The sequence below is a fragment of the Somniosus microcephalus genome, chromosome 12 (genome assembly GCF_052327205.1).
Source record: "Somniosus microcephalus isolate GS21.2 chromosome 12, FLI_Smic_1.0, whole genome shotgun sequence".
NCBI classification, from domain to species: Eukaryota; Metazoa; Chordata; class Chondrichthyes; order Squaliformes; family Somniosidae; genus Somniosus; species Somniosus microcephalus.
The window spans coordinates 135,516,513-135,539,100 of NC_140998.1; the positions used below are offsets into that span (position 1 = coordinate 135,516,513).

The window sequence follows — 22,588 nt, forward strand, 5'->3', positions numbered from 1 at the left end:
CCTCTCCGGCTCTGTGGCCAATCTTCGCCCTGAATACCCCCTCGCCCCCCACTTTCTTCTTTTCCTCCGGCTGTGTCTGCTGATATTTCAGGCCCACTTTACCTTCCTGGCTTGTCAGTGCAGCTTCACCCTCCCTCCCTCCCTCCCTCCCTCACTTGAAACGTGCTGACGGAAGGGCCAGTGTTTCCTCCCAGCTTTTTACTCATCTTCACAGGTTGTCCACCCCACCATTTATATTAATGACTTGGATGAAGGAATAGAGAGTTGTATATCCAAGTTTGCAAATGACAGTAAATTAGGAGGCACAGTAAGTTGTGTAGCTGAGAGCAGGCAGTTACAAAGGGACATGGGCTAAGTAAGTGGGCAAAACTATGACTGATGGTCTTCAGTGTGGGGAAGTGTGAGGTCACTTTGGACCTGAAGAAGACACATTTTTGAATGATGAAAGACTAAGAACTGTGGAGGAGCAAAGGGATTTGGGTGGCCAGGTGCACACATCACTACAAGTTAGTGCACAAAAATAAATCAATGGAATGATGGTCTTTATCTCGGGGGAGGGGGGGGTGGTGGGGTTGGAATTCAAAAAGGGAAGTGATGCTTCAGTAGTTGTACAGAGCCTTGGTCAGACCCCATCTGGAGGACTGCTTTCGCTTCTGGGCACCGAACCTCACAAAAGATATATTGGCCTTGGAGGGGGTACAGTGCAGATTCTCCAGAATGATACCTGGGCTAAATTATGCAGACAGGTTGCATAAACTTGGTTTGTGTTCCCTTGAGTTGAGAACTTTGAGGGGCGACCTAATTGAGGTGTTTAAAACGATAAAGGGATTTGATAGGGTAGATACAAAGAAACTATTTTGTCTGGTGAGGGAATCAAGAACAAGGGGGCTAATCTTAAAGTTAGAGGCCATTCCGAAGTGAAATCAGGAAGCACTTTTTCACACACTAATGGAATTCTGGATCTCTGTGCTGTGTCAATTGAAATTTTTAAGACTGAGATCGATATTTTTTAGGTGAGGGAATCGAGGGATATGAAGCAAAGGTGGGTAAATGGAGTTAAGGTGCTGATCAGCCATGATCTGATTGAATGATTAGGCTCGAGGAGCTAAATGGCCTAAATCCTGATCCGAATGCCTCTTCCTCCATTGCACCATGTGACTCTCAGCTAGCTGTCCCCCAGCCCTCCCCTTGCTCGAAGCAATTCCCCTGTCCTCCTCGTCCTGCTGCCACACATCCATCCCTCTGCCCTCTTATGATTCAATTATCTCCCTCTCCCCCCAAACCCTGCTTGATCTGAATAACGCCCTTGGTCTTGACTTCACATGCAATGCCATGGCGATCTTTTTTTTTTAATATATGTAAAATCTTGTTCTGTTTTCTGTCTGGAAAATCTTTCTTCCGATTGTCATATTTTTCAGTTGGTACTTCTCATTATAAGTTCCTATGCCCACATTTATAATGAAAATGTGCTGTAATTAGAACCACATGCCTGTGGGGGCACTGCAGGGTTTGTTACATCAACACAAGTAAAATACTGTGGATGCTGGAAACCTGAAATAAAAACAAAATGCTGGAAATACTCAGCAGGTCAGTCAGCAGCTTTGCAGAGAGAAACAGAGTCAACGTTTCAGGTTATTGACCTTTTGTCAGCCTGTTATACATCTCCCAACTCCATAGCTTGTACTAAAGAGAAATTGATATACTCCCAACTACACTCAACTTCTCTGCTACCCAAGTTGCAAATCTACTAAAAACTATAATATAAATTAAATATATTCATAAAGTAAGAAAAATGTATGACTATTCCCCACTTTGTCTGCAATGCCACGAGAGATCAACCAGTACACAGTAAATATTTTACCTCTTTAAACCTTGCTTTTCTTTTTCTCCATTCCACCATTTTAGCAGTCACACAAAAGTGGGAAGCTCAGAGGCAGAGCAGGACTGTTGCAAAGGGTGGAGTGAGGGCAGAGTGGGACTGTTGTAAAGGGCGGAGTGAGGGGAGAGCGGGACTGTTGTAAAGGTTGGGGTGAGGGGCAGAGCGGGACTGTTGTAAAGGTTGGGGTGAGGTGAGGGAGGAGCGGGACTGTTGTAAAGGGTGGAGTGAGGGGAGAGCGGGACTGTTGTAGTTGTAAAGCGTGGAATGAGGTGCAGAGCGGGACTGTTGTAAAGGTTGGGGTGAGGTGAGGGGGGAGCAGGACTGTTGTAAAGGGTGGAGTGAGGGGAGAGCGGGACTGTTGTAAAGGGTGGAGTGAGGGGAGAGCGGGACTGTTGTAAAGGGTGGAGTGAGGGGAGAGCGGGACTGTTGTAAAGGGTGGAGTGAGGGGCAGAGCGGGATTGTTGTAAAGGGTGGAGTGAGGGGAGAGCGGGACTGTTGTAAAGGTTGGGGTGAGGGGAGAGCGGGACTGTTGTAAAGCGTGGAGTGAGGGGAGAGCGGGACTGTTGTAAAGCGTGGAATGAGGTGCAGAGCGGGACTGTTGTAAAGGTTGGGGTGAGGTGAGGGGGGAGCGGGACTGTTGTAAAGGTTGGGGTGAGGTGAGGGGGGAGCGGGACTGTTGTAAAGGGTGGAGTGAGGGGAGAGCGGGACTGTTGTAAAGGGTGGAGTGAGGGGCAGAGCGGGATTGTTGTAAAGGGTGGAGTGAGGGGAGAGCGGGACTGTTGTAAAGCGTGGAGTGAGGGGAGAGCGGGACTGTTGTAAAGCGTGGAGTGAGGGGAGAGCGGGACTTGTAAAGCGTGGAATGAGGTGCAGAGCGGGACTGTTGTAAAGGTTGGGGTGAGGTGAGGGGGGAGCGGGACTGTTGTAAAGGGTGGAGTGAGGGGAGAGCGGGACTGTTGTAAAGGTTGGGGTGAGGTGAGGGGAGAGTGGGACTGTTGTAAAGGGTGGAGTGAGGGGCAGAGCGGGACTGTTGTAAAAGGTGGGGTGAGGGGAGAGCGGGACTGTTGTAAAGCGTGGAGTGAGGGGAGAGCGGGACTGTTGTAAAGCGTGGAATGAGGTGCAGAGCGGGACTGTTGTAAAGGTTGGGGTGAGGTGAGGGGGGAGCGGGACTGTTGTAAAGGTTGGGGTGAGGTGAGGGGGGAGCGGGACTGTTGTAAAGGGTGGAGTGAGGGGAGAGCGGGACTGTTGTAAAGGGTGGAGTGAGGGGCAGAGCGGGATTGTTGTAAAGGGTGGAGTGAGGGGAGAGCGGGACTGTTGTAAAGCGTGGAGTGAGGGGAGAGCGGGACTGTTGTAAAGCGTGGAGTGAGGGGAGAGCGGGACTTGTAAAGCGTGGAATGAGGTGCAGAGCGGGACTGTTGTAAAGGTTGGGGTGAGGTGAGGGGGGAGCGGGACTGTTGTAAAGGGTGGAGTGAGGGGAGAGCGGGACTGTTGTAAAGGTTGGGGTGAGGGGAGAGTGGGACTGTTGTAAAGGGTGGAGTGAGGGGCAGAGCGGGACTGTTGTAAAAGGTGGGGTGAGGTGAGGGGAGAGCGGGACTGTTGTAAATGGTGGGGTGAGGTGAGGGGCAGAGCAGATTGAAGGGTAGTAGCTGCGAGAGGAATGTTGGTGGATTTTGAGCTCGGAACGGATGCAGCTGGGTGAATGTCGAGGCAAAGGAAAGAAGAAGGAAGTGGTGTGAGAGTAAGTAGATGTGGCACTGGGATGGGCACCAGTAATTTGTGATGGTGGATGTGTTGCCTTGTAGACATAACCTGATGTATGATGAAAGGGGAACGAAAGTTAGTGAAACACCTTTCACTCAAGGTACTCCCCCAGTATCTACAAAAAAAGAAAAACACTTATTCATTACCATTTAAAAGAACCTTTGAATTTTCTGCCCCGTGGAGACCTGCATTTTTGGGTTATCGCCCCTCCAGGTTACTTCAGTCATGTCACTGGTTTGGAGAAGCATCCTGCATGCTGGTGTGGTCCCATGTTAATAAGGGTTGTGACTTTGGTGTTGGCTTGGAAGCTGATCTAGAGCCTCTTAACCCCAGGAAAGAAAGAAAGAACTTGGATTTATATAGCACATTTCACAACCTCCGGACAGCCCAAAGCGTTGACAACCAATGAAGTACTATTCAACTGTATCACTGTTGTAATGTAGGAAATGTGGCAGATAGTTTGTGCACAGCAAAGTCTCTCAATCAGCGATGTGATAATGACCAGATAATCTGTTTTATTCGTCTTGGTTGAGGGGTTAGTTGACTCTGGATCAGCTCCAATGCTTGTAATCCTCTGTTGAATAAATGGAGGTGTTCGGGCATGCAGGCAAATCCTCAACAGAGTGACTTGAGCAAAGGAGACCTGGGATGGTTCCAGGTATGGCAGGAAGACTTTTTTTTTTAAGTCATTCTCTGACTCAAGTCTATAACTAGCACCTGTGCATGAACCTGCCCGGGTTAGATGTAGAAATGTGTTAAGTTGATCCTGAAAGTTTAATCTGTGCCAAGGGACGCACTTCCTGTTAATCTGTGCCAAGGGACACACTTCCCGTTAATCTGTGCCAAGGGACGCACTTCCTGTTAATCTGTGCCAAGGGACATACTTCCCGTTAATCTGTGCCAAGGGACACACTTCCCGTTAATCTGTGCCAAGGGACACACTTCCCGTTAATCTGTGCCAAGGGACGCACTTCCCGTTAATCTGTGCCAAGGGACGCACTTCCCGTTAATCTGTGCCAAGGGACGCACTTCCCGTTAATCTGTGCCAAGGGACGCAGTTCCCTTTAATCTGTGCCAAGGGACGCACTTCCCGTTAATCTGTGCCAAGGGACGCAGTTCCCTTTAATCTGTGCCAAGGGACGCACTTCCCGTTAATCTGTGCCAAGGGACGCAGTTCCCTTTAATCTGTGCCAAGGGACGCACTTCCCGTTAACCTGTGCCAAGGGACGCAGTTCCCTTTAATCTGTGCCAAGGGACGCACTTCCCGTTAATCTGTGCCAAGGGACGCACTTCCCGTTAATCTGTGCCAAGGGACGCACTTCCCGTTAATCTGTGCCAAGGGACGCACTTCCCGTTAATCTGTGCCAAGGGACGCACTTCCCGTTAATCTGTGCCAAGGGACGCACTTCCCGTTAATCTGTGCCAAGGGACGCACTTCCCGTTAATCTGTGCCAAGGGATGCACTTCCTGTTAATCTGTGCCAAGGGACACACTTCCTGTTAATCTGTGCCCAAATTTCTTTGATCTTTTGTGCCAAAAGGTGGCATTACACCGTATAAGCACCTTTGTTTCGCTGTAACTTTTCAGGAAATTCCTGCCCAGCATGTTTTGCCTTCAAAAAGGAATCCATCAAAGGCATTATAGAGCCCCGAGGGGGTGACTCATTAGTCATCTCAAACAGCAGGTGAAGAGGCAGCGCTAAACTGGAGCTTCCCTACTCCAGTAAAACACCAGGGAGAGACAAAAGAAAAGGGGAATAAAATAAATTTAAATATATAAAATTAAGCTTAAAATTACCGTAGCCCAGAACAAGATCAGCTTGAATAAAGCACACCAGATGGCGTGGGAGATGGAAGAGACAGAACAGAAAGTTGCTCTTCATTGTCACTTGCGACTGCACACAGACACAAAGCAATTCTTATTCTATTATCATAGACTGTCACATTATTCGGAAAAGCCTAATAAAAACGTGACAGGACAGGCGTCAGTGTGTGGACACAATTAACATTGATAAGCACATCAGGATTGTTGACCTAGGACTTTTGAATGGAAAGATGACAGGACATTGATTTTAAGTTATAGACTTAAGTTATGCAACACCTGCCCTTATACCTCACCCCTTCCCACTGTCCAGGGCCCCAAACACCCCTTCCAGGTGAAACAGTGATTTACTTGTACTTCTTGCAATCTAGTATACTGTATTCACTGCTCACGATGTGGTCTCCTCTACATTGGGGAGACCAAACGCAGATTGGCTGACCGCTTTGCGGAACACCTCCGTTCAGTCCGTAAGGGTGACCCCGAGCTTCCAGTCGCCTGTCATTTCAATTCACCACTCCACTCCCACTCAGACCTCACTGTCCTCGGCCTCTTGCATTGTTCCACGGAAGCTCAGCATAAGCTTGAGGAACAGCACCTCATCTTCCGATTGGGCATTTTACAGCCTTCCGGACTCAACATAGAGTTCAACAATTTCAGATCATAACCTCAGCCCCTATCATATTTTTATATAATTTTTATCCACACTTTTGGTTTGTGCCTTTTCCTTTTCCTTTTTTTCTCTCCCACATGGCAGCTGTCTTTCATTCTGCCAGCACATTTCACACTTCATCTAGAGCCATCCTTTGTTTCTTTACCTGCCCTATTACCATCTCGACTCGCCTTGAATATCTCTTAATGTCTCTTCACCTCTCACAGAACTTCCCTTTTGTTCTTTAATCCCCTCCCCCATTTCCCAGCCCCCAAACTTGCTTTTTAATCTTTCATTTCCTGCTTTTTTCTCAGTTCTGACGAAGGGTCTTCGACCTGAAACGTTAACTCTGTTTCTCTCTCCATGGATGTTGCCTGGCCTGCTGAGTTTTTCCAGCGTTTTCTGTTGTTATTTAAGTTATAAACTTCTCTTACAATGCTGCTATCATATCACAATATCCTTGAACTCATTGAGAGTATCTCCATAACAGATCCACTAGTTGAATGGTATCAGTACCTTGTTGGTTTCTTTTCCTCTGCATTGCAATATGCTAACTCCATATGCTCCAGTGGTTAGGTTTTCAGCTAAGGGTCCCTGATTCAAATACCCTCTGTGGGGGGGGTGGGAGAAGTTCCCACATGAATAATTCCCTTGAGTAAAGGACTCCTAAATGGGCTTCAATCTGCTAAATGGGTATCAGCATTGCTGGAAAGTCAACAGCAGTCCTGAGTGAAAAGACTGGCTCCTATCCACAGGACTTGTGCACTGTCTGGGCCTGAGACTGTGAAAGAGAGAGGGGCATGGCTCATCTTTGATTAGGGGGATGGTTGTGGTTTCAGTGCCACCTGAGTTTCTTTTTCTCCCTCCCATTGGCCTCTGCCATTGGTATTCAGTGTCAGCTGTGGCTCAGTTGGTAGCACACTTGCCTCAGTCAGAAGGTTGTGGGTTCAAGTCCCACTCCAGGAACTTGAGCACATAAAGCTAGGCTGACACTCCAGTGCAGTGCTGAGGGGGTGCTGCACTGTCGGAGGTGCCGTCTTTCAAATGAGACGTTAAACCGAGGCCCTGTCTGCTCTCTCAGATGGACATAAAAGATCCCATGGCACTATTTCGAAGAAGAGCAGGGGAGTTTTCCCCGGTGTCCTGGCCAATATTTATCTCTCAACCAACATCACAAAAAACAGATTACCTGGTCGTTATCACATTGCTGTTTGTGGGACCTTGCTGTGCGCAAATTGGCTGCCGCGTGTCCCACATTACAACAGTGTCACCACTTCAAAAAAAAAAGTACTTCATTGACTGTAAAGCGCATTGAGACGTCCGGTGGTCATGAAAGGCGCTATATAAATGCAAGTCTTTCTTTTCAAATAGCAAGAGTGGCTGGGTAACAGCCTTTTCTGGGGGGGGGGGGTGGGGAGAGAAACAGCAACATTCATCACTGCTTTGGGCCATTAACATTTTATGGACCATGCTCTACTTCTGAGTGTAGAAATTGGTTTCCTGTACACGTGGAGTGAAGCGTTCCTTTGTTTACCATTTGTAGCAAAATCGTAAAGTTGAATATAAAGAACATGCTTACAATGTTGCTACAAATAGGAAATCTACCCACCTGTACTCTGATATTTGCAGCTTGGAGCACTGGCTGGTATTTACAGGCAGAGTATCCACTTCATGCAGATGGTCTTGCCAAATAATATTTTCACATTTATAGATTAGATTTAATTGAGTAGACTAAAATCCAATAAGTACTTCATACTTGAGTGCAGTGGTTCTACTGAGTAACTATAATATTCTGCACGTTTTTAATCTTCATTCATGGGATGCAGGCGTCGCTGGCAAAGCCAGCATTTATTGCCCATCCCTAATGCCCTCGAAAGTGGTGGTGAGCAGCCATCTTGAACCGCTGCACTCCCTGTAGTGAAGGTACTTCCAGTGTGAGTTTGACCCAGCGACGATGAAGGAACGGCGATATATTTCCAAGTCAGGATGGCGTGGAACTTGCAGGTGGTGGTGTTGTTCCCATGCGCCTGCTGCCCTTGTCCTTCTAGGTGGTAGAGGTCGCGGGTTTGGGACGTGCTGCCGAAGAAGCCTTGGTGAGTTGTTGCAGTGATGCAGCAGCTGAAGATGGTTGGGCCTAGGATACTGCCCTGAGGAACTCCTGCAGCGATATCCTGGGGCTGAGATGAATGCCATCCAACAACCACAACCATCTTCCTTTGTGCTAGGTATGACTCCAGCCAGTGGAGAGTTTTCCCCCTGATTTCCATTGACTTCAATTTTACTAGGGCTCCTTGATGCCACACTCAGTCAAATGCTGCCTTGATGTCAAGGGCAGTCACTCCTCACCTGAAATTCCGCTCTTTTGTCCATGTTTGGACCAAGGTTGTAATGAGGTCTGGAGCCGAGTGGTCCTAGCGAAACCCAAACTGAGCTTCGGTGAGCAGGTTATTGGTAAGTAAGTGCCGCTTGATAACACTGTCGACGATACTTTCCATCACTTTGCTGATGATTGAGAGTAGACTGATGGGGCGGTAATTGGCTGGGTTGGATTTGTCCTGCTTTTTGTGGACAGGACATACCTGGGCAGTTTTCCACATTGTCGGGTAGATGACAGTGTTGTAACCGTACTGGAACAGCGCAGCTAGTTCTAGAGCACAAGCCTTCAGCTCGACAGCCAGGATGTTGTCAGGGCCCATAGCCTTTGCCGTATCCAGTGCGCTCGGCCGTTTCTTGATATCACGTGGAGTGAATCGAATTGGCTGAAGACTGGCTTCTGTAATGGTGGGGACCTTGGGAGGAGGCTGATATGGATCATCGACTCTGTACTTCTGGCTGAAGATGGTTGCAAACGCTTCAGCCTTGTCTTTTGCACTCGCGTGCTGGGCTCTGCCATCATTGAGGATGGGGATATTCATAGAGCCGCCTCCTGTTCTCATTAGTTGTTTAAATGTCAACCACCATTCATGACTGGATATGGCAGGACTGCAGAGCTTTGATCTGATCCGTTGATTGTAGGATGGCTTAGCTCAATTGCCTTTGAGAAGGTGGTGGTGAGCTTCTTGAACTGCTGCAGCCCGTGAGGTGTTTTCCTAGTGTTTTGATACTGAATGACTTGTTCAGCCATTTCAGAGGACAGTTAAGAGTCAACCACAGTGCTATGGGGCTGGAGTCACATATAGGCCAGACCAGGTAAGGGTGACAGATTTCCTTACCTGGTCTGGCCTATATGTGACTCCAGATCCACATATGATGTGAACCAGATGGGTTTTTAACGACATTACTGATACTAGCTTTTTATTCCAGATTTATTTAATTAACCAAATTAAAATTCCACAGCTGCTGTGGTGGGATTTGAACTCATGTGTCCAGATCATTAGTCCAGGCCTCTGGATTACTAGTCCAGTAACGTAACCCCTATACTACCGTTCCTGTCGCTCCAGCTGACTCAATGCACAGAATAAGTCATAAGTCCAGATATAAAATGACTAGCTGGCCTTGAGTCTAAGCACAGTACCTTGGCCTGGGGGTGTTTCAGACACCTGTAGTAGTTGTTTCAGTGGTGTGAAAACAAAATCTTTGGGCAACTGAAACAAATATGGTTTTCACACACAATCGTACTCTAACTTTTTGCAATCTATTGAAAAACTCTTTGAATTTAAAACCAGAAAAATTATTAAATTGGCATAAAAATTCTCAGCACAGACATTAACTGCAGATTATTGCTCAATAAACCTACAGTAATGGCATCGGCCATTAAAGATCTTGTGTGAATGTTATTGCTTTATCAAGGTCATGAAGCGCAATCAAAATTTAGTATCTGTGTTGGCAGGGAAAAATAAACTACAAGTAAAATAGCTGTGCTCCCAGATGTGAAATAGAAACATTCACTCAGAATTTGCTGGAACGGGGCATCTCGCACTGTGTCCCATTTGTTAGATTTTTTTTTCCTCACCCTTCAGCTTGAAAATTATTTGGGTCGCAAATTGCTGGAAGTGTGAGCTGATAACTGCGCGGCAAGGTCAATGGGGCATCTGGGACCTTGGTCAACGGCAGGAACAACCTTAACCAGTGCGATTTATGGTTAGAGAAAGAATCAGAGGAATGAAGGAGAAAGAAATAGGGTGAGTTAGTCAAATTAGATACAGAAAGAGGGAAAGAAAGATTGGATTGAGAGAGAGGAAAAGTAAGAACGTTTTATTTTTAAAAACCTCTAGGAACAATTTACTAGCTGCAGGAGTGAGACTCCACAGTTTCAATTGTTACCTTTCTGGGCCGGAGCGGTTGAGTGGCATTTCAGGAACCTAATTTTCATAATTAAAAGGGTTTTTATGTTAAGTGCCAGCCCTAACTTTCTGCGGCAATTTTAATTTGTTTTAACAGCGCAAATGCAGCAACTCCTTGAAACTCATGAATAGGTTGACGGCTGTGGTAAACCACTGTTATTGTTATTCACTTGTTGCTGCACACTGTTGTACCTATGCATGCCTCAACATGTCTCGGCTGGCTCCACCCACAGGCCCAGGTATAAAGGTGATTGACCTGCAGCCCCCTGCCTTCTAGGAACCCAGTCAACCACGAGAGGCATGCTCTGTTCTTTGCTAATAAAAGCCTTTAGTTACTCTCCTAACTCTCCGTCTTTTATGAGTAATTGATAGCGCATCAATTTTATTAGCAAAAACAAAATGTCGACAAACGCTGAACAGCAGGCTGCTGCACCAAACGCTGAACAGCAGGAGCTGCTGCGAGCCCTCAGACCAACATGCCTGGACCTAGACCCCCAAGAAGCGGGTTCGGCTACCAAATTCGCGCATTGGCTGCGTTGCTTCGAGGCCTACCTGCAAGCCTCAACTGTGACCCTGGACGAAAACAAGTTGGAAATCCTGGCCTCAAAGGTGAGCCACCAATTTTATACAATAATCCAGGATGCGACGACCTACGCGGCGGCTATCGATCTGCTAAAAGGGCAATACGCACGCCCGGTAAATACGGTCTATGCCAGGCACCTCTTAAGATCCTGCAGACAGCAGTCCGGGGAATCGGTGGAGGCCTTCCTACGGGCACTACGGATACTCGGCCGAGACTGCGATTGCAAAGAAGTACCAGCCGCAGCACACACGGAGGGACTGATCCGAGATGCTTTCGTTGCGGGTCTAAGGTCCGACTACTCCCGGCAGAGACTGTTGGAAAAGGGAGAAATGGACCTGAGAAAGGCAGTGTCCCTCTCGCTCGACGCGGCCCACAGGAATATGGACGCCTTCTCCCCTAACCGCTCCGCAACGTGGACGCCACAACCTTGGGTCATGGGACCGCCACCTTCAACTGCTGCTGCGATGTCCAAGGCACAGAAATGTTATTTTTGTGGCCAGGCAAAACACCCCAGAGCACGCTGCCCAGCGAGAAATGCTACCTGCTCCGGCTGCGGGAAGAAAGGACACTATGTCAGCGCCTGCAAAGGTAAAACCGCTAACGCCAGCAGCGCCGCGTGCGAACCGTGGGGGCAGCCATCTTGTCTGCCATCTTGGGCTCCCCCAGCCGCATCGACTCGCTCGACCATACGCTGGCCTCCATGACGCTGGACCAATCTCTCCCTCATCAACTGTCCAGGTCCATGATTGACATTACGGTAAACGGCCGCGCCACTACCTGCCTTTTTGACAGCGGGAGCACGGAAAGCTTTATCCACCCCGACACGGTGCGCAGTTACTCTCTCCCGGTCCTGCCGACGCGACATCGGATCTCTTTGGCTTCCAAAGCCCAGTCAGCGGACGTCGGTGGCTACTGTGTAGTGACCCTTTCAGTAAGGGGCGCAGAATACAAAAATTTTAAACTCCTGGTCCTGCCCCATCTTTGCGCTGCCGTTCTACTGGGGTTGGATTTTCAGTGCCACCTTAAGAGTGTCACATTAGCGTACGACGGACCCCTCCCCCCACTCACAGTCTGCAGCCAGCAGCTTTTAAATCGCCCGCCGCGCACCATTTGCAGCCTCTCCACCCTTAAAGTCCCCCCCCCCCCTCCTTGTTCGCTAACCTCACCCGCGACTGTAAGCCCATCGCTACCAAAAGCAGGCGTTACAGTGCCGGGGATAGGAGCTTCATTAAATCCGAGGTAGCGAGACTCCTGAAGGAAGGGATTATTGAAAGCACCAGCCCATGGCGAGCACAAGTGGTGGTAGTGAAGACTGGCGAAAAACAGCGCCTAGTTATTGACTACAGCCAGACGATCAATCGCTACACCCAGCTAGATGCATGCCCACTCCCCCGCATATCTGACATGGTCAATCAGATAGCACAATACCGGGTGTTCTCGACGATTGATCTGAAGTCGGCATACCACCAGCTCCCCATCAGGGCTGAGGACCGCCAGTACACGGCTTTTGAAGCTGACGGTCGTCTCTACCACTTCCTCAGAGTTCCCTTCGGCGTCACCAACGGGGTTTCAGTCTTCCAACGGGAGATGGACCGGATGGTTGACCAGAACGCGCTCCAGGCCACTTTCCCCCATCTAGACAACGTCACCATCTGCGGCCGCGACCAGCAGGACCATGATGTTAATCTAGAGAAATTCCTCCGTACGGCCCAGCGGCTGAACCTAACATACAACAAGGACAAATGTATGTTTCGTACCAAGCGCCTTGCCATTCTTGGCTGTGTAGTGGAGAACGGAGTCATCGGCCCCGACCCCGACAGGATGCGCCCCCTTATGGAGCTCCCCCTCCCCCACTGCCAAAAAGCACTGAAGAGATGCCTAGGGTTTTTCTCGGACTATGCTCAGTGGGTGCCCAACTATGCGGACAAAGCCAGACCCCTCATCAAGTCCACCTCCTTCCCCCTGACAGCAGAGGCCTGTGCAGCCTTCACTCTCATAAAAGGAGATATTGCGAAGGCCACAATGCACGCAGTGGATGAGTCCATCCCTTTCCAAGTGGAGAGTGACGCATCCGACTTTGCCCTAGCTGCAACCCTTAACCAGGCGGGGAGACCCGTGGCCTTTTTCTCAAGGACCCTCCAGGGCCCCGAGATTTGACACTCTGTCGAAAAGGAGGCCCAGGCCATTGTGGAAGCTGTGCGACATTGGAGGCATTACCTGGCCGGAAAACGATTTACCCTGCTCACTGACCAGCGTTCAGTAGCTTTTATGTTTAATAATAAGCAGAGGGGCAAAATCAAGAACGACAAGATCTTGAGGTGGAGAATCGAACTCTCCACCTACAATTACGATATCTTGTACCGGCCCGGGAAACTCAATGAGCCCCCAGATGCCCTATCACGTGGTACATGCGCCAACGCGCAGGTCGATAGACTGAAGACCCTCCACAATGACCTCTGCCACCCGGGGGGTCACCAGGTTTTTTCACTTCATCAAATCCCGTAACCTGCCCTACTCCATCGAGGAGGTCAGGACCATGACCAGGAACTGCCAAATCTGTGCCGAGTGCAAACCGCATTTTTATAGGCCAGACAGAGCAAGCCTGATCAAAGCCACGCGCCCCTTTGAACGGCTGAGCGTCGATTTTAAAGGGCCCCTCCCCTCCTCCGACCGCAATGTGTACTTCCTCAACATAATTGACGAGTACTCCTGTTTCCCGTTTGCCATCCCTTGCTCAGACATGACCAGTACCACGGTCATTAAATGTCTGAATGACCTCTTCGTCTTGTTCGGTTTCCCTAGCTATATTCATAGCGACAGGGGCGCATCCTTTATGAGCGACGAACTCTGGCAGTACCTGCTCTCGAGAGGTATCGCTACAAGCAGGACCACCAGCTACAACCCCCGGGGGAATGGCCAGGTGGAAAGGGAGAATGCGACGGTCTGGAAGGCAGTCCTTTTAAACTTGAAATCTAAGGGCCTTCCGACCTCTCGCTGGCAGGAAGTCCTCCCTGCGGCGCTCCATTCCATTCGGTCACTGCTCTGTACAGCCACCAATGCTACCCCTCACGAGAGAATGTTCTCCTTCCCCAGGAAGTCCACATCGGGGACCTCGTTACCGACATGGCTGACTTCTCCAGGACCCGTCCTACTGCGGAAGCACGTGAGGTCCCATAAGACGGACCCCCTGGTCGAGCGGGTGAGCCTCCTCCATGCCAACCCTCAGTATGCTTACGTGGTGTACCCGGACGGGCGGGAGGACACAGTCTCCATACGAGACCTCGCACCTTCGGGTGCTCCCGAAACACCTCCCTCGCCACCCACCACTACCCACGCCTACCCCCAGTACGCTTACGTAGCGTACCCGGACGGGCGGGAGGACACAGCTCCCACATGAGATCTTGCGCCTTTGGGTGCCCCTGAAACACTACCATTGCCATCCACCACTACCCACAACCCAACCCCGCTAGACGGCATGCCGCAGCCCCAGGACCCGTCATTGACCACCCAACCACTCAATGAGACGCCAGATTCAACGTTGGATGCTGCACCATCACCGCCGCCACCACGACGATCAGGACGGCATACAAGGCCACCTGATAGACTTACTTACACGAACCTTTAGTACACTTCACCCCGCCGGACTCAATTTTAAACAAGGGGTGAATGTGGTAAACCACTGTTATTGTTATTCACTGTTGTTGTTGTTGCTGCACACTGTTGTACCTATGCATGCCTCAACATGTCTCGGCTGGCTCCACCCACAGGCCCAGGTATAAAGGTGATTGACCTGCAGCCCCCTGCCTTCTAGGAACCCAGTCAACCACGAGAGGCATGCTCTGTTCTTTGCTAATAAAAGCCTTTAGTTACTCTCCTAACTCTCCATCTTTTATGAGTAATTGATAGCGCATCAATGGCAAGCTCCTGTTTTCTGAGGCTAACAGGGAAGCATAAGAACACAAGAAATAGGAGCAGGAATCGGCCATTCGCCCTTCGAGCCTGCTCCGCCATTCAATGAGATCATGGCTGATCTTCTGCCTCAATTCCATTCCCTGGCCCTATTGCCATATCCCTTGATGCCCTTACTAGTCAGGAATCTATCGACTTCTGTTTTGAATATACCCAATGACTGAGCCGCCACAGCCCTCTGGGGTAGAGAATTCCAAAGATTCACCACCCTCTGAGTGAAGAAATTTCTTCTCATCTCAGTCCTGAATGGCCTACCCTTTATCTTGAGGCTGTGGCCCCTGGTTCTAGACTTCCCAGCCAAGGGAAACATTCTCCCAGCATCCATCCTATAAGCCTTGTAATAATTTTGTATGCTTCAATGAGATCCCCTCTCATTCTTCTGAATTCAAGAGAATACAGGCATAGTTTACTCAATCTCTTCTCATACGACAGTCTGGTCATCCCAGGAATCAATCTCGTGAACCTTTGTTGCACTCCCTCTATGGCAAGTATATCCTTCCTTAGGTAAGGAGACCAAAATTGTACACTGTACTCCAGGTGTGGTCCAGCGATGCATATCGTCCAGCAATGTGTGGTGTTTCGCAACTCAGCGTATCTCTTCCTCGCCACTAATAATGGCGTGCATCTTTAACTCACCGTTATTTTCCCCAGCAAATTCTGGGCCGATATATTATGAACCTTTACTCCTGAAGGTATGGACTCCTGCTGATGTACAGGTTACAGATGCTGCCCAAACCCCTTGGTCAAAGGAGTATTCTTCATGCGTGAGTTTACGACAGTGAGCATCAATGGGCTGTTAGATCATAGGGGAATCATAAAATCTGTTCCTGTTCTCATCTGAGGAGTACAGCTATGCACTTTCCAGCAAGAGGCACTGGATAATAACCAGCAGTGGCAATGCAGCTAATTTTTTGACCCCTGCCCACCACCTTTCCTGCCTCCTCCCTGCCAGCCAAGGGGTGCTGAGGCCAGCTGTAGTGCCCTAGTTCCTTCTCTGGTTAAGATCAGCTAGTTCACTCTAGATCAGGAATCAAACCTCCGGTCATCTGGTCTGTATAGCTTAGTGCTACAAGGGACAGGCCTTTACTCACTAGACTTATAAACCAGCATTACCAATGAACATTTTATTGAAGGATTTAACCTCAAACATAGTCTTGCTTGACGATCACTTTCAGAAATGCTCCAACATGTTGCACTATGGATAGATGGGGCCCAGGTCTGCATCACTAAATACGGTGACCTCCTGATTTCATTTATGCCCCCATCAGTGGATATTTGCAATGCCTTGCTTTCTCCTTTTTAGACAGTAAATGGGAAAAGTGAGCAGCATAAAATCCATGCTATTGGAAACATGGCACAGCTGAACGGACCTTGAACAGAAGACCAGAGAAACATTGAGCTGCATGTTTTCCAAGGTCCATAGGTGATCAAGAGGTAGATCATCAGTGACCCATATTACAAACTAGGGCACCACAAGGGAGTGCTTTCACGGTTGTTAATGTTAGCTGGTTGATGATCTTGCAGTTTAATGTCCTTCTAACCACTCAATCTAGATTCTTGTCTTGTAATTATTCCCAGGTATCGATTGTTCTATATTTAATAGCTCAGTGGTTTTCAAGTGTTGTATTTTGTACTGTGCTGCACACAGTGACTTCTCCATGATAATTGAAAATATTTCAGAGATGAGCACAGATTGGGGAACAGACAGTGCTGAGTGGCTGAAAAGCTGGGTACACATTGATAGAGCTGGTAGTCGGTGAAAAAATAGTTCATGTTGAAAAGTAGTTTTGATTTTTACTTTTTGTCATAAGCCAAATATATGAAGAAGTTTTGAGGGATATAAATTATATTTTACCTTTGACATTGGCCTTACCTTGCGATCGATGAAGTTGAGTGTTATCAGGTCAGCCCAAGTGTACGTTGTAAATCTTATTCCACAGTATCTTGTCTCTGAACCGCTGCAAATTATATTGGTGCCAAAATGATAGCAGCAGCCAGCACTTCTATTTATTGTCTTTGCATATTTTGAGAATTGCTTTGTCCTTTGCATCGACATTTTTTTCCCTATTCCCTGAGCCTCACACAATTTGTAACTGACTTGCAGTAAGGCTCCTGCCAATACCATTCAGCACTTGTAGACAGCTTTCCTTTTGATTTTTCTTTTTTTAGCCTCCTTTGATGTTTCCTCAAAGCTGTGTTCCCAAGATCAGTGACTTAGTTGTGAGGAGCTCATCTGGTGTCCCCCTGCCATTGTTGTTCTTGTCTGGAGTGGTTGTCTGCACAAAAAAACTATTTCAACCTTCTTTGACAATGGAGTCATTATTGTAATGGTTCTTACTGGGAATATGTAGTCTACCTAAAGAACTGTCTTTTTTAAAAAAAAATTTAAAAAAAATAAGGCTGAGATGAGAAAAGACTTTTCAGTACAGTTGTCTTGTCCTGTCCTGCTTTCTAATATAGCAGGATCCACTCTGACCATTTTCACCCCTCTCCTGCTTTGGTACTAAGCTTGTACCCCAGTCCTTCTTGAATCAGGAATCTGTCCATTTCTTCCTGCGAATGGTTCACAGGGAACATAAAAACTTGACTGTAAAAGCTTTTATAGATATGTGAAGAGAAAAAGATTGGTGAAGTCAAGCGTAGGTCCCTTGCAGTCAGAATCAGGGGAATTTATAATGGGGAACAAAGAAATGGCAGACCAATTAAATACATATTTTGGTTCTGTCTTCACAAAGGAGGACACAAATAACCTCCCAGAGATGTCGGGGAACATAGGGTCTGATGAAAGGGAGGAACTGAAAGAAATCAGTCTTTGTAGGGAAATGGTGTTAGGGAAATTGATGGGATTGAAGGCCGATAAATCCCCAGGGCCTGATAATCTACATCCTAGGGTACTTAAGGAAGTGGCCCTAGAAATAGTTGATGCTTTACTGATCATCTTCCAGCATTCCATGGAATCTGGAACAGTACCCATGGATTGGAGGGTAGGTAATGTTACCCTACTATTCAAAAAAGGTGGTAGAGAGAAAACGGGGAATTACAGACCGGTAAGCCTGACATCGGTAGTGGGGAAAATGCTAGAGTCCATTATAAAAGATGTAATAGCAGAGCACTTGGAAAACAGTGACAGGATCGGACAAAGTCAACATGGATTTACAAAAGGTAAATCGTGCTTGACTAATCTACTGGAATTTTTTGAGGATGTAACTGGTAAAATAGATAAGGGAGAACCAGTGGATGTGGTGTATTTGGACTTTCAGAAGGCTTTTGATAAGGTCCCGCATAAGAGATTAGCGTGTAAAGTTAAGGCACATGGGATTGGGGGCAAGGTATTGACTTGGATAGAGAACTGGTTGGCAGACAGAAAGCAAAGAGTTGGAATAAATGGGTCTTTTTCCGAGTGGCAAGCAGTGACTAGTGGGGTACCGCAGGGATCGGTCCTTGGGCCCCAGCTATTCACAATATATATTAATGATCTAGACAAGGGAACTAGATGTAATATCTCCAAATTTGCAGACGACACAAAGCTGGGTGGGCGCGTGTGCTGTGAGGAGGATGCCGAGAAACTCCAGGATGATTTGGACAGGTTGGGTGATTGGGCAAAAGCATGGCAGATGCAATATAACGTGGATTAATGCGAGGTTATCCACTTTGGTGTCAAAAACAGGAAGGCAGATTATTATCTGAATGGCAATAGATTGGGAGAAGGGGAAGTGCAACGAGACCTGGGTGTCCTTGTGCACCAGTTGCTGAAGGTAAGCATGCAGGTGCAGCAGGCGGTTAAGAAGGCAAATGGCATGTTGGCCTTTGTAGCGAGAGGGTTTGAGTACAGGAACAAGGATGTCTTGCTGCAGTTGTACAGGGCCTTGGTGAGACCACACCTTGAGTATTGTGTGCAGTTTTGGTCGCCTTATCTGAGGAAGGATGTTCTTGCCATGGAAGGAGTTCAGCGAAGATTCACCAGGCTGATACCTGGGATGGCAGGAATGACATATGAGGAGAGATTGGGTCGATTGGGCTTGTACTTGCTGGAGTTTAGAAGAATGAAAGGGGATCTCATTGAAACTTATAAAATTCTGACAGGACTGGACAGACTAGATGCAGAAAGGATGTTCCCGATGGTTGGGGAGTACAGAACCAGGGGTCACAGTCTAAGGATAAGGGGTAGGCCATTTAGGACAGAAATGAGGAGGAATTTCTTCACCTGGAGAGTGGTGAACCTGTGGAATTCTCTACCACAGAAGGCAGTAGAGGCCAATACATTAAATATATTCAAGAAGGAATTGGATATATTTCTTGAGGCTAAAGGGATCAAGGGGTATGGGGAGAAAGCAGGGACAGGGTACTGAATTTGGATGATCAGCCATGATCGCATTGAATGGCGGAGCAGGCTCGAGGGGCCGAATGGCCTACTCCTGCTCCTATCTTCTATGTTTCTATGTTTCACTGCGCAATTTACTCTAGGCTGAATCGAAATGTGAAATAGTTAATCCATAGCACAAAATGAGAATGCTCCACTTCCAGCCCAGTGATTCCTTTAATAGTATCCCTCCCTTCTCCCAACAATAACAGATTTAGATCGCATCTCTGCTCCTGATAGCTCAGTGATCTTGGACCTCATACCACTTCATGAAGAAGGGCAGGAGAGTTCTCCTAGGTGTCCTGGCCTATATTTATCCCTCAACTAACATCACTAAAAAAAAAACAGATTATCTAGCCATTGTCACATTGCTGTTTGTGGGACTTTGCTGTGTGCAAATTGCTGTTGTGTTTCCTACATTAAAACAGTGACTACACTTCAAAAAGTACTTCATTGGCTGTAAAACGCTATGGGATCCCCTCAGGTTGCAAAAGGTGCTATATAAATGCATTTTTTTCTCTTTCACTCTTGTTATCTTTTCAATTTGTTTCAATACTTATGCCTTTTTGTGACGACAATAACAGGTGACTGGATTAGGTGACATAATTGCACCTTTTGAAAAGGCTGCAGATGACATAATTAAACTTCTTACATATGCAGGTATTTTACCAGGACTTTTCAGAGACTTTGGTGCTAACCCAGTCCTCTTGTGTTGCCTGTAGTTATATGTCCAATACTGATGGACACAAGCCAACTCTTCTGTCACTTTTTGGTAAAATGCAAGTTCAGGCCTGGTATCGAGAAGGATTTCTTCACACAAGGATTAATATCTGGAATGGTCTTCTGAAAGGATAGGGGAGTTGATTAAGGAACGGATGCTATGATGGGATTATCGTAGATTTTTAAGGAAGGATGAACTGGATGGTCCAAATGGCCTCCCTGCAATGTACTTCCTGTAATGATCAATAACATGTCATTCTATAGTGGACACTAGGTGGAGCCGTAGAGCTGTATATAGCTGTATGTATAAGACTACACTACCCAGCTGTATGTATATTAAGACTACATTACCCATGAGGCACTAGGCTACCCACAAGGCAGCAGTCAAGATGGAAGCCTCTACAGATACTGTACCTAGTCCACATGTGCTCAATAAAGTAACTAGCAAAAGCTAGCTGTGTTCATAACAAGAATGTCTATTTATTAATGAACATAAGATGGTGAAGATCTGCTGAAAATTGTGAAAAGCGACATGGAGAATTTGAAGCCACCAGAGCGTTTGAAACTCACAGAAAAAATCGACTACAATTGGCAGACTTTTAAACAGCAATTCGAACTCTACATTGCAGCCATCGGATTCAGTACGAAGCCAGACGCAAGGAAGATAGCGTTGCTGCTTACGGTTGCAGGCCCACAGGCGATAGAGGTATTTAATACATTTGTATTTAATCCAGAGGAGAGCAGAGAAAAATGGGAAGATGTGCTAAAAAAAATTTGATGCACATTGCTCTCCCAAAAAGAATGAGACGTATGAAAGATACATCTTCCATTCTCGGACACAGCAACAAAATGAGACTTTTGATAGCTTTATAACTGATCTGAAACTGAAAGCACAGACATGTAATTTCTCTGAGCTGAAATCATCCATGATTCGTGACCTGATTGTGTCTGGTATTCATGATAAAAAAGTCAGGGAACGTCTGTTGAGAGAAACCGAACTAAATTTGGAAAATGCAGTGAAAATATGCCAAGCCAGCGAGCTAGCTTGAAAGCACGCGAAGACTTTCAGTGAAATCAATAATGATGCGATTGTAATGAGTGATAATGCTGCTGTCGGTGCTGTGTCCTACAAAGGGAAGAAACGTGGCAGAACAGAAATGAAAAGCAATCGGAGGATGAAATTTTTAATTGTAAACGCTGTGGTTACAAACACCAGTTAAGACAATGCCCAGTGTTTGGAAAAATGTGCAAAGTGTAATGGAAAGAATCACTTTGCCAAACAATGCTTTTCAAAAGTACAAACTAAGAAAGGGCAACGAGTTAATGTAATTGAGGACACTGATTTAAGTGAGACATTTTTTGTAGGAATGGTGTCATGTGACAATATCAAAAAGGATACAGAAAATGTGCAGCCCTCAGAAATGGACAATGCTGAACATAAAGTTAATGCAGTAAAAGAGGACAAATGGATGATCCCACTGCAGGTAAATGGAGCATTAGTTACCTTGAAACTAGACACTGGGGCAAAAGCAAACTTAATCAGTATGAGTGACATTAACAATATGAAAGAAAAGCCCAAAATACAGAAAAAGTCAGTACCACTGAAGGACTATAATGGACAGAAAATAGATAGCTTAGGTGTATGCAGACTTAAAGTGACAGTCAAAGACAAAGTGCATCATCTCATGTTTTCTGTTGTGGCTGAAAGACTTGATTCGATATTAGGTGACAAAGCTTGTGAAGACTTAGAACTGGTCAAGAGAGTCTACCGTATAAACTGTGCCATAAGCAGACCAGATGACTCAGGTGATGAAGCAGAGAGCCCATCAAGGATGAAAAGGCCAAAGGGTATCCATGTCTTCAAAAAGCCGAGTTTCTCCAAGAAGAAAGAATAAGACTTTAAGGTCAAAGAGAAGCCAAAGGAAGAAAAGCACAAAGAGGAAAAACACAAGGAGAAAAAGTCCAAAGATATAACCACAGCAGATGTTGGTAAGCAGTGGAAAGAGAAAAAGAAAAAGAAGAAGCCTGCACCAGACCAGGAAGCAGTTCCGGTGGATACTCCTTCTTCCCTCAGGCCAATCATTGGTGTTCCATTAGCCGAGGCTGCTGAGAGGACTATGCTGTATGATGGGATCCAGCTGCCAGCAGTTTTTTGAGAGTGCATTGACTACCTTGAGAGTTATGGCATGAAGAGTGAAGGAAACACTGAAACCCTCTCCAAGCAAAGATCGCAAGGAGACCTCGATCTATACAAGAGCAGATTGATGACAATGCCGCAACTGCATCTTGTCATTCACCGCCAGAACAATCTCATGAAGACACATCAGACTTACCCGTGTTGAGAAGATCCACACGTGAAGTAAAAGAGCCTGATTGTACTCAAAGATTAAGTCTATGTAAAGCTTTGAAAATGTTTTGAAAATGTTTGTTTATAGAGCACTAGCAAAAGTGTTACTGATATTATCTTTATTGTTTTCTTGAAAGTTGATTGATTTTGTTAAACCTCAAAGAAAGGGGGATGTAATGATCAATAACATGTCATTCTATAGTGGACACTAGGTGGAGC

The 22,588-nt window shown here is 46.9% G+C and overlaps 1 protein-coding gene across 2 annotated transcripts in view; it reads left to right on the forward strand.

The window, feature by feature from the left end:
* The window catches only part of cox16 (cytochrome c oxidase assembly factor COX16), an 80,818-nt gene that overhangs the window by 10,798 nt on the left and 47,432 nt on the right, over positions 1–22,588 (forward strand). Inside the window, exon 1 of one of the 2 annotated variants that reach the window (XM_086003606.1) lies at positions 3,480–3,614. The exons of the other annotated variant lie outside the window; for it this stretch is intronic. Coding sequence (XP_085859732.1) covers positions 3,576–3,614 — 39 coding nt within the window. The 5' untranslated portion in view covers positions 3,480–3,575. Of the gene's footprint in view, positions 1–3,479; positions 3,615–22,588 lie in introns of those variants that run through there. 2 annotated transcript variants of the gene reach the window in all.